The following is a 12815-nucleotide window of genomic DNA, read 5'->3' as shown; positions in this document are numbered from 1 at the left end:
CTGTCTCCTGGATTTTCTGTGTGTATTTGTAACTATAGATAAATACTTCCACATCTCATAATTTTCTGTTGTGTGTAATGCTTTATAGGCTGTTATAGGAAAGAGTCTAGAGTCCTGAGAGATCTGTTAGTCTCATTCTCTTTCCAGCTTTGTCTTTTTTTCCCCCATCGGCTTCCATTGAATTTCCTTTTTTTCTTGTCCACAGCAGATGGACAGAAGGACATCGAGGATGAGTTAACAACTGGTTTAGAGTTAGTCGATTCTTGCATTCGCTCTCTACAGGAATCAGGGATTCTTGACAGCGGAGAACGTAAGTAAACTTGATTGTCTTTTTTTATTTTTTACTGTGTTTGTGTTTGGCTTGTGTGATTTAACTGGTTAAGAGCTAAAGCAACATGTTTTAATCAGTTCTGGATATTTTAAATACACTTGATTTTACATGGTTTTTACTCAATCTGTGTTATTACTGTTGTAATGTTGAGTCAGGCAGTTTACCCCGTCAACAACAGAACAATTAGAGAAGAGCAGAACATGCAGTTCCAGGAGAAATTACTAGGCCACTTTTTTCCAGAATTTAAACTTTTTCTTAAAAATTAAACCAACAAGTAATTGAAATAACAAAATCTAATAATGATCGAAAGGCAGCCATTGTGCTGTGTAAGGTCTTGTATGGTGTAAAGTCTAAGATTAGATGCATGTAGTTCCAGGAGTAATCATAAGAAAACTTTTCTTAATGTTAAACTTTGACTTAATATGATAACAAAGCAATACATGAAATGATAATAAAATCAAAATCTTATTGAAGGGCAGCTCTTGTGCTTTGTGAGGTCCTATTAAGTTTTCCGGGCATTTTCTTTTCAGGTCATTGCTTTTGGAACAAGGCATTCCCATTTCGCTTATTGTCTGCTGACCTTTTGGATGGCTGATTTTGCTGCAACAGACTCCATTTTAAAAGCACCACAGTATGAAGACTTGCATATAAAAAACACAAAATATGTTTTTTACATGCTTCTAGAATGACATGCATATTAAGCAGTAAATATTAGAGGTTAGAGTCATTATGCATGCATCCAAAAACACTATGAGGCAGATTTGATAACTCTGACACTTGATATTGCTAGATTTACCTCATTTGTTTCCATTTTGCTTTAATAAGAAAATGATTGTTCAAATACATCCTTAACGGTGGGGAGACATATCTGATGACTATTATCTTGTCTGCAGGAAGTGTCAGTCTTTGACACTCACTGTATGCACTTTTGTTGTCGACATTCCAGACCCCTGACTTCAGTTTCACATCAAAATGGGTGAATTAAGATCTATTTAGTCAAGCTTTTTTCTATGGGATTGTGTGCATTTCATTTCCAGTGTAAAAGATCCACAAATTTTCCAGCAGTAGATAAATGAAACCCTGACATGTTAATGTTTTCACTCAAAGGCTGCACACAAAGAGTCATTTTTAGCTTGCTAGAGAAGGGTTGGTCGAGGGTGATACAGCACATAATTAATTCTGCACAGACACATAATAAAACCTTCCTGTCAAACCAATTTCTACCTCTACACCAGCCTTTTTATATTTTGGTGTGTTTACTGGCTACGCATGTTTATATTAGCCCCATTTTTTTCTTTTTTTTTTTTTATTCTGTCAAATACGTCATAAAAATGCACAAATGAAAGACATTTAATGTCACACTTTAATAAACCCTTTTGTCTGCAAAATCTTGAAAAACCAAGCAGGTTCTGCATTCATATGATTTAAAATATGATAAAAACATGTGGTCAAGGTACGTAAGGCAACCCATTTTTATAGCGATACCTGTTGAACTATGCTGACTCAAACATGTAATATGTGATGCTAGATTTGATGAGATAAGCAAATTAGGTCTGTTTAAAAAGCAGTTTTCCAATTTTCAGTACATATCAGGTGTCTAGACTGTTCTTCCTATCCAAGATCGTGAAACTGCCATTCAAAACTTCATTACCTGCCTTTCAGATTGTTTCAATGCACATTACGTTGGTCAGTCCTCTGAAATATATATTCTTTTCAACCTTGTCTTAGGTTGGCATATTCTCATCCTACCTTGCTTGTATTGTGTTTTCTTTGATGATTCGCCAGCAACAGGGTGCAGCGCAACAATAGTTCACACAGCAGTTACAGATGATCAAAGCAAATGCTGTATAAAAATAGCATTGCTGCTTTTCCGTTAGAGTTGTGTGGATAAGACTGCTAATAAGTCTGCTGGAAAAAATGTCTTTAGGACTTAAGCTGTTTTTTTTTTGTTTTTTTTTGTTTTTTGAGAGAAGCACATTTAGAAAAGCATCATATTTAGACCATGTACACATGAATAGAAGCACAATATGCTTTTGTAAATGATAGAGGAAAAAATGTGCATTCACATGACGGGATGCAGCGTCACAAAAAAACTAATCTGAATTAATTTCAGTGTAAATTCAGCCAAAAATTTTGAATTTTCTTCATTCGTATGTTAACAGACATTCTATATGAAGGCATTGTATAAGTTTGGTATCTGCTAATCGTAATGCCAAACAAACTTCACGTTACAGGTTTGATGGCTAAGAGAAAGCATACACCATTTCTGTCTCATAACACAGAGCATAACAAGCACCAAAGCTCAGTGACGATGAGTTTAGGAGTTCCTACCCTGACTGCGTAACACAAAAGTGCTGTATTAATAATTCATAAAAAGCCAGGGATGAATCATGATGAAAGAAGACAAGTCTTATGAAGGCGAGAGGCAGAGGAGTTGATCCTGGCTCACAGCGCACAGAGGGAAAAGCATCCTGGGGAGAGAGGAAAAGAGCAATACAGAGCTAGCAAATAGATAGCGGAAAGGAATGAGAAATGGTAAAAAAAATACTTATTTCTCTATTTATTTTGTGATAACAAATACTCAGAGTTTGAAGAAGTAAACCCTGGTTTTATGTCGCTTCATTTATGATATTTTTTTTAAACCCCAGTTTGGCTTATTTACATGCAAAACATGTAAAATTGTTATAGATTAATTACAACTAAATACAACATTCAAATCTAATGTTATATTTACTCACATTTTATTGCTGCAAGGCTTTCTTAACCATATCACCCCAGCTTATAATATTTCCTATTTTGAAAAAAATCCTTTAGATTTTTCAATTTTAATTGATATAAGTAAATATGTATAGGGTACAAAAAAACAGACTGTGGATTGTCGACTGGAGCTGTGACTGTGGCAAGAAGAGGAAGCTTACTTTTATGAAAGTCAAAATGAGATTCCGAAGTATTATTAACTAGGGGGATATTTCTAAATAATTTTCTGCATTAACATTTTAGTAGTGTTTAAGTTGTCATACCGCCTTCATTTAGCAAAACATGTTTTATTATCTGCAAATCTCATCACCAACCGCAAAGGGGGAAAAAAAAAAAAAAGTTGCTAAAAAGATTCTTCCTTTTCTTACCTGTTTCACACATTGGCTGAGTGAAGTTTTCAAACGGTATCAGTGGGAAGGTAAAGAAGAAGCTCTGTCTAAGCTGTTGGACCTTCCCTCCATCATTACTTTTCGACTCAGTCCTCCTTTTCCCTTCCACTACATTTCTCTGCTCCTCCTTCTTTTCCCATTCTCTGTGTTCTCCTCTGTTTCTCCCTTCCTCGGCTAATAAATTATGTATGCCATCTCCAACTCACAGAGTGCTGCACTGCTGCACTATCTGCTCTAAATTGCTGCTCTCTCTCTTCCCCATTTCACTTTTTGCCTCTCAATCTCTCCTCTTTCACGCCCCCTCTCTTTCTCACTCTTAATCTCTCACTCTCTTTCTCGCACACAAACTCAACTCCAAACCCCCTCTCCGCCTACCCAACCATGCACCACAACGGCCTCAATCGGTAGGCCCGGCTCTTCTTTCCCAGAGTTCCTTGCAGCTCAACTCCACCCCGGAGTCTTCGCTCCAGTACTCTGCCAGCTACCATAGCAACCAGACCCTCGCCCTTAGCGACAGCATTTCTGCAGCAACTCCTCAGCGCAGCGGGCAGGTTGGAGGAGCCGTGCACAGCTACAACCAGGTAGGAAACACTGCTGTGAAATGATGGTGATGCAGATGCAAGCGGCAAAAACCTTGGACCAGATTGTTTGAACCTTTAAGTGTTTCTGAGAACTTTTGGTCTGTGCAACTGCTTGATAGGGCGAAACATGTTTGTAGCGGTTTTCAGAAGCCTGTGAAGCTACATCTTCTGAAGTGTCTGCTGCCTGACCGTGCAGCTGCACAATTTACAAATTTAAACTTGTAAGAGACTTCATGTTGTATAGTTCAGAAGGAGGATTTTTTTTTTCTCTGTTCCTTGCTGATTCATTTCTGTCTCACTAGTCCCGAGTCTCACAGCATGTGGATCAGTTTGACATCATACTTATTGAGTCTATTTGATGGGTATTTAATTATATGTTTGTATGGGACGCAATTTCATTAGCCTTGCTGAAGTCCAGCAACACCAATCCTCCTCCTTAATACATGAACTGGATTTTGACACAGTTTTGATGACAAATTCATTAAAGCGGTTTAATAGGAGACCGGTAATTAGACAGAAATGAGGAAAAAAATACATAAATGCATGCTGAGAAATCTCAGCACGTGTCTTGTTTAGAACTTGAGAGCAAAAGTGAGAAACGATCACATATGAATCACAGCAGAGAGAAACCCACCAAAATACTTTAGAGCCTACAGCAACCAATTATTTCTCATTATCAAGTCACTAACTTATCAATGGTAATACTGTTACTGGAAACACAGCTACAGTACGTACACACGTAAACTTTTAGACACCTATGCATCTGCTTAATCAGTGAGCAGCTGCAGTGCTTTGTTAAAAAAAAAAAAAAAAGTATATATATGAACAAATGTTTAACTTGCCAAGGATGATTGGGAAACAAAAGTAATCAAGATATTTAGTATTTGACAATTTTAAACCAGTGATCAAACTAAGAGGCATCTATTGAATGTTTGTTTTACTCATTTGACTTTTGTTACCTTCTCGCCATCTTACAAACACAGAAGGGGACAACCCTTTGCTTCAGATGAAGCTCAGAGTTATCCTCTATTTGAGTATGTAACACATGAGAAAAAGATGGAAGGAAAAGGCAATAGAGGAGGGATGAGTGTTAAATATTTTTTTCGCCCCTTTCTGCCGTGTTCTTGTCCTCCTTTCCCACCTCTCATCCTCCTTCCCCTGTCCTTTCTCCTCACCATCTCTGTCCATGTGAGCGTGTGTGTTTGTGTGCTCTTTCCTCTGATGTTTGGGCTTGTCAGTGTAATGGGGATGCTGCTGTCAGCGGAGTTTTGTTGCTCATGAATAGCTTTATGTATGCCAGAGCTGGGAGATAGGGAGGTTCAGCTCGCATACATGTACTGTACAAGAATGGCTAAGTGTACGCACCTTTGTGTGCACAACAGGGGGTGTTACTATTACATGTAATTATTCAACCATGTGTGTACCAAGGATAGATTTGTTTGATATTTGTTTGACTGTTTAAAGAATAAAGAAAGAGTAAGACACAAGGTCTATCATGTTTCTTCTCTTTTGTAGGATATTTTTAAACCGAAGTGGTCTTGCTTTAATAATGCATGGCTGCATGGTACCTAAAACATCCCAGTCTTACTGATGTGAGGAGGAGATGAAGTGAAATCACAAAGTTTTTGGGATCTTTTTTTCTGTTAGTTACCTCAACCAACCATTTGACCTTTCCTTATTAATCATTTACACATTTGTTTACGTATTGATCCATTCATCCATCACTCCAGACTCTATTCCTTACTAAGCTTTCTGACTTCTGAGCAAACCTGTAGCTTGAAACTGTTTTGAACACTGCTTTTTCAAAATAACTTATAAATTATTGATAGAATATTTAAGCAGTTTTCTGTGCTTTATGTCACCAGCTTCTGATCTTCAACTTGGTTTTATGACCCATTAAACAATTCTGAAGACTTAAGGATCTCCTCAAATCTGAAGCCCATTATCTTCACTTCACTGTTTAAACTGGGACTTGCTTACTCTGACCAGTGTTGTCATGACAACCATCTATCATGAAAGCTGTTAACGCTGAGAAACGTGTCCTCTTGATTCATTTGTGGCTTTGGGTTTGTCTGACCTCTTCCTGTTCCAGTTTCTGAGTTCATCTTGATGGTGAAGGAAAGTGTACTCACTGACACCTTGACTTTCCTTGCAATTACTCTGTAGGAAAGACCTATATTTATAAAGGCTATGATGTTCTGTCTCTTAATTGGCCCTTTTTCTTGCCGTTTTTGTAGGTACACACTACTTTCTGCTGCACACACTGTTCAATAGATGCTCATGAAGCATCTATTCCAACTCCACTTTTACGTAGACACTTGAATTGGTGCCACATCAACTTTCTAGGCTTGATCAACCTCCAATGCTGCAGAACAATTGTGGGTCATTTTGTGTTCCCTGAAAGATACTTTACAATTCTTTAACCAGAATTCTGCACCATTTCATATATATGCACATGAGTTTAGTTCAGAGTTGGAACAGAGTTGGTTGAGATGATGGGACAGAAGATAAAAGTAGGAGAAAAAAAAAATTTGTGAATAGTCTATTAAGAACACAACATTGGCCTGATCATAGTTGTGAATATAGTCTTATTTTGACGAAATATAATCATTCAACGAATGCCTCACTTTTATCTAAAAAGAAGAGAAGATCTTAATACATACTAAACTTTTAGGTTTCAACTTGATTAAAATGTTTTCCTCTGATTTTAAAAGATTATCTTTGAGAAAAATGTAAATATGTTCACACCGATGAATGTGACTTATAAAGATAAACAAAAAATACTTTGTAGCCTGAATAGTAATTTTGTCATTGAGCTTCTGCTCTTATCTATGAATAACAATGTCTTAACTATGTCATATTTAAGAATCTGTACCTTACAGTTTACTTACTTACATTACTCTGAATCTCAGAGCTTCTAGCACTGAATCGTGTTTAGAATAATAAGTTTTTTGAGCTTCATTATCTTGTGGATTGGAATTGTAAAAAAAATATTATCTGTGTTTCAAGTGAAAAAACCCAAAATAAACACACTGCATTGTGAACATGTTCAAATGATAAAACGTATGAATGTGGAAAAACATTTAAGTAAATAGGAGCCATTGGGGATCATACACTTATGACCCATCGCCTTTTCCATTTCCCCCTCCTCTCTCTTCCTAAACAACTGGGGCAACAGTGGCTCAGGGGTTAGAGGTTTGTCCAGTTCAAACCCCCGCTCTGTTCGTCTCAGCTGTTGTGTCTTTGAGAATAACACTTCACCCGCCTTGTTTGCTGGTCAGAGGGTGATGCCGTTTGATTGGCAGCCTGGCTTCTGTCATTCTGCCCCAGGCCAGGTCTGGCTACAGTGAAGCTCACGACCATCAGTGTTAATGTGTTTGTGACTGGTGTGTGTAAGGTGCTGTGGAGTTTTCAGAGCAAGTAAATGCTTTATACAAATGCTGGTCACTTAGCATTTAAATAGTCAATTTATGTTCTTTGTTTCAGTATATTCTCTCATTTCTACCCATCTTTTTCTTTTATGAGCTGTTTGTCAAAAATTAAGATAGATCTAAAAATAAGTTGTCATAATTGCATCTTGAAAAGAACAGATGAGCAGGAATAACAAAACAAAACCACATGTTTGCTTTCTACAAGAAATGCATTGAAACCTATTATAAGGCGAAAAACATAACCAGAAACAGCCTCTGGAAAAATAATGGAAGCCCTGAGTCTGTTCATCCTGCTATATTTGTCTCAGGAAGATTTGCTGAGCAGGCAGGTTTTCTTTCCTCCTAGGTGTGGCTACACAACAGAGTAGCTGCAGATATTAACACCTGGAAACACTTTGCAAATATAACCTTCAGACACAACCCTAGTGTGTGTGTGGGCGTGCACATTTTTGTGTGTGTGCACACAAGCATCATTAGCGGCTTTATGTTATCAGGCGCTTATCAAAAGGTGTTTTTATCTGTTTATTTGTTGTAAAAATAAAAGCACAATTGAAAGATAATGGAGCAGATTTTCACATGCCATGCAGTGTTATTTAATAGCATGCCAAGAAGAAAATTTCCGCTACATTTGAAGAACATAGACAAAATTCCTTCATTTGTAAAATCCATCCATCCATCCATCCATTCTCTTTACACCCTTCTTCCCTAAATGGGGTTGGGAGGGTTGCTGGTGCCCATCTCCAGCTGCGTCCCGGGCGAGAGGCGGGGTTCACCCTGGACAGGTCGCCAGTCTGTCGCAGGGCAACACAAGACATACAAGACAGACAACCATGCACACACACACTCACACCTAGGGAGAATTTAGAGAGACCAATTAACCTGACAGTCATGTTTTTGGACTGTGGGAGGAAGCCGGAGAACCTGGAGAGAACCTACCATGCACAGGGAGAACATGCAAACTCCATGCAGAAAGACCCCGGGCCGGGAATCGAACCCAGGACCTTATTGCTGCAAGGCAACCGCTCTACCAACTGCGCCACTGTGCAGCCTACCATTTGTAAAATAGTATTGATAATAGATTTAGATTTTTAATCTTTAATTTTAGAGAACTAATTTCTAAATTTTTATTCTGTTGTTTTGACAACAGTAATAAGTGATGTGAATTCTTGACTATTTGCTTACATGGATGCTTTGTCATGCCAGCAATAACATAGTTTAAAATCTATTCAGCTAAATTGTTAAGTTGAAACTCCAGAGAGCCCGTGAGGTGATTTGGGTTTTGTTGTATTGCCTTTGGAGCGGATTGAGCAGATACTTTGAAAGATCATTTTTGATCCTTGGTAAAACATCTCACTGCTTCCAGGGGAATGCAACTTCTGTTTGTGTGTAGTTCATAGGGGTCAAAGCTGTGAGAAGATTTTTAAAATGTCTTTTGAAGATGGGGTTAGTAACTGATAGATTCTCATTTTCATGTACAACATTGCCACAAAATAAGGATTTTGCATACAAAAAATTTAAAGTTTGTTTTACCAAATGTGAGACAAAAGGAAGAAATGAAGAGAATATGGCTTCTGTAACCCTTTCTTCTACAGTGAGTATGTGGTGCAACCAGGTTTTAAAAGAAATTACGTCATTTATTTAAGCTTGATGGACTTTTTTTGAGAATCTGTTTAAATCTTCATTGACTTTTAACAACATAGTGTCATTATTAGTTGCTTTAGGTTATTTTGTTTTATCTCTCAGAGGACTAAATGCTCTTACTGTATGTAAAGTTTTTAATGATGACTATAAGCTACATGCAAATGCTGTTTGAACTCTTGTTCAAACAGCATTTCAGGCCCCCTCCACTTCTGCCTCCCTGTTACGGCTGTTCTCTTCTAACTTGCTTTGTGTTTCCTTTTATCTCTTCAGGTGACATCTAGTCGTGCAGCCCAGCAGCATCAATCACATACTGGAGCAGGATCAGGTAGGCATTTACTTCTTTTTTCTTTTTTTTTTCCTTATTAGTTTCCCTTCGTTGAAATGTATTTTCCTCATGATACATGCATATCATTTGTTTCCTTTGTACTACTGATACTCAGGGATGAGACTTTTTAATATTTGCTACTTTCTCTAATAAATGCTTTCTCTTCCATTTTGTGGTTTTAACTGCTGAGTTATTCTTTTTGTCTTAACTGCTTTTGATCCTTTTTGCTGAGTTTTATACACTATGCCAGTATGTTTTAAAGCCAGGCATCAGCCTTCTACCAATTTCACCCCTTTCCTCTGTTGCCCTAAGGAATTTACTACTCCAGCTCTACTTTACCTGCTCAGCGGGTCAGTTCCCCCCTTTCTGGGGGAGGAGGCTCAGGGTCAGGTTCTCCCAGTAAACACCAGCGTTTGGGATCTGCCTCCGACACACCAGGTTATTCCACTACCCAGCGCCTGCCTTCCTCTTCCCCCTCTTCCTCTCCCAGCAAACAGTCTCCTGCTAACCGACTGGCCAAGTCATACAGGTAGACCATCACATTCTTTGGGTGTCTAATGTTGGATGCTTTGTGTTAATGATACTGAAGCACATAAACTTATGCACACACTCACATTTATCCAACTAAATTCCATTTTGTTTTGTTACTTTGTTGGTTAATTTTTTTTATTCCAGTAGTACAGTTGCTGTGACAACAGCGGGAGGTGGGTCACCACTGAGGGTGGCATCTCCACCAAACTCTACAGCAACAGGAGGAGGGAACAGTTCATCATCGTCCCCTCTTCACCAGGTAACAAACTGTATCTTCTTGAAGCGTCATTTACATTTTAATGGATCCATATGGGAGTCATTTTTTCAAAGCATGTGCCAGAAATGATAAAATGTATATCTATTACTGCTTGTGGTGGGAATGAAAGGTTTTCCTATAGGCTGTGTGCTCATTCAATCTGTTGAGATGTTTGTGGGGTCTGAAGTTAAATATTTATGTGCTATATCTTACTCTGCATTGTCATTATTTGCAGACAAAGTCAATATGGGAGGCTTTGTACTGTGTGATATGAGAAAAATCTTGTTGCAAATGTGTTTGCTATGTTGTGATTTGACACTTCGGCACAGAAACGAATGAAACCGACAAGGTCTTCTTTGTATCTTTGCCCATTTTTCCAGCTTAAAATGTTTATGGTAATTTGGTGCCTAATGCTACTGATGCTCAATAACATTAGGCGCTACTGAGAATTAGAGGCACAATGGTAAAACTTACTTTTACCATTGTACAGATAAAGGTACAATGGTGAAACAATTAGTTTCATTTATTTCACATTGTCAATAGTTATAATATTATGTCCAATCGGTGTATTTTATTCTAATCATAATCTTGGTGATCGACTCCCATCTGAATTGATAAAAAGTAGTTTTCATATGTTTATGCTTAGTTTTATACATCAGGTCCATTCATAAAAAAACGTAGAAGAAATCTGTGCATAGAAATTTTACTTTAAATTTTTTTAAATGGAACTTTGTACAATTCTGCTCTTATATATATATATATTTTTATATATATATATATATATATGTGTGTATATATATATTTGTGTATATATATATATATATATGTATATATATATATATATATATATGTGTATATATATATATATATATATATATATATATATATATATATATTTTTATATAGGACATTTAGCAATTGTGTATTTTATTCAAACTATGTTTTGTTTTTGTTAAATCGAGTTACTGCAGTAGACTGACTATTCCCATCCATCCATAATAGGATATTGACATCAACCTTAAGAAAACTTGATTGAAATAAATGAAAAGAAAGAAAGGCTGCTTATATCACGTAGCTGTTACAGTTAAGTTATATAAATTGCCAGCACACAGCAATTGCTCAAGCACAACCTAGGCAAAAACAATCATACCATTCTGTTTTTGCGTACAGCAAATCAAAACAAAGCATAGCCAATGAAAATGGCTTATGTTTGCAGATGAGTTCTGGCATAGGGAGCTATGCCACTTTGTCTCCTAAGCGTCTGGCAGCTCACCACGCTTCTGACCAATACAAGATCTCACACGAGCTCTACGCTACTGCTACACTACAGAGGCCTGGCAGCCTGGCAGGTGAGAATTGACTTATTTACCCTGTTTAAAATGATATGTCTGTAGATAAACCTAATGTTCTCTTATATATATATTTATTTAGTTAAATTGTCACCTGTTGCAATGACTTAGCTTAGTCACAGGGGAAGGGGATTGCTTAATTTTATGTTTTTTGATGTTTGAGACTTTATTTTGAATTTTACAGACCACTTAAAAGCCTTCATTAAAAAAAAATAAATAAATCCTTCTTTTTTCTGTTGAATTCTTGTCTGAGAGCTTTTGATCGTTGTCCTTCCCTCGGTGGTTCAAATTGATTGATTCACTTTACTAATGTTTTAGTCCTCTTGGATGAAGTTAGCATTCTGAAGTAGTGATTATTTTGTTATTGATTAGTCATTTAAACTTGGTAATGAATCAATAAAACCTCTTCTTGCAGGCAATTTTGGTTTTCACTTACTTGAAGCCTTAAAGGAAATAGGAAAGAAAAATATTTAACTTGATCTTGAACTCTGTACATAGTACATTAATTATGAAGAATATAAATTAAACTGAAATCTGTGTTATTGGTCCAATTTATCCAAAATTTATTGAATATATTATTAGAATTAACAACACCAATAGGAATAGTTGCAATTGTTAAAAGATAAGTGGTAATATATTTTTTTCAGATGTAGTGATAATGATGCATTGTAAGTTTAGATCTTTTTAGCATATGCACAGAATTGTAAGGCATCATAGGACAACATTTGTTTTTTTACACATCCTTTTCTAATATTTCAGCAAGTGTAATATTTTAGAAGAGAATATTTGCCTTTTTTTTTCTTTTGAAATCCCCTTTCCCTTGAAAGAAAGAGGTCATTACTTATCAAGTGGGCTTTTATGAGACACCAAATAAATGAATAGCGAAATAAAACCAACTCTAAGATGAAAAGCTTTGGTGCAAGGAAAAGAGCTGGGATGAGTCATAGTATTAATGGGTGTGTCTATGACTTCAATTCTTGATTCTTCATAAATATTCGAATTTAGTCCAGCTTCTTTTTTACCCTCTCTTTTTTTTTAGTTTGAAGTTATTAGAGTATCCTTCTAATGCATGTTTCATATTTTTACTCCATTTTTGACTCTTGATATTAAATTTGTTCTCTCAGCAACTATGGCCAGTAAAGAAATGTAGCCTCATGCTTTGTCTCCTGTTGAGGTTAATAGGATACTTAGTTAAACTGTGCGTGTCAGTGAAAGAATAATCTT

General features: G+C 36.7%; 1 protein-coding gene across 11 annotated transcripts in view; it reads left to right on the top strand.

The window, feature by feature from the left end:
- The window catches only part of ctnnd2a (catenin (cadherin-associated protein), delta 2a), a 219618-nt gene that overhangs the window by 90896 nt on the left and 115907 nt on the right, over window positions 1-12815 (top strand). For 9 of the 11 annotated variants that reach the window (XM_044104678.1, XM_044104679.1, XM_044104675.1 and 6 more), the window contains 6 exons: window positions 206-310; window positions 3886-4058; window positions 9401-9455; window positions 9768-9984; window positions 10131-10245; window positions 11459-11591. In XM_044104678.1, coding sequence (XP_043960613.1) covers window positions 206-310; window positions 3886-4058; window positions 9401-9455; window positions 9768-9984; window positions 10131-10245; window positions 11459-11591 — 798 coding nt within the window. The remainder of the gene's footprint in view (window positions 1-205; window positions 311-3885; window positions 4059-9400; window positions 9456-9767; window positions 9985-10130; window positions 10246-11458; window positions 11592-12815) is intronic. The other 2 variants (XM_044104676.1, XM_044104677.1) reach the window with 2 other exon arrangements.

Source organism: Gambusia affinis, linkage group LG21 (assembly GCF_019740435.1).
Source record: "Gambusia affinis linkage group LG21, SWU_Gaff_1.0, whole genome shotgun sequence".
In the NCBI taxonomy this organism is placed as follows: Eukaryota; Metazoa; Chordata; class Actinopteri; order Cyprinodontiformes; family Poeciliidae; genus Gambusia; species Gambusia affinis.
This window is presented reverse-complemented; position numbering and strand designations above follow the sequence as displayed.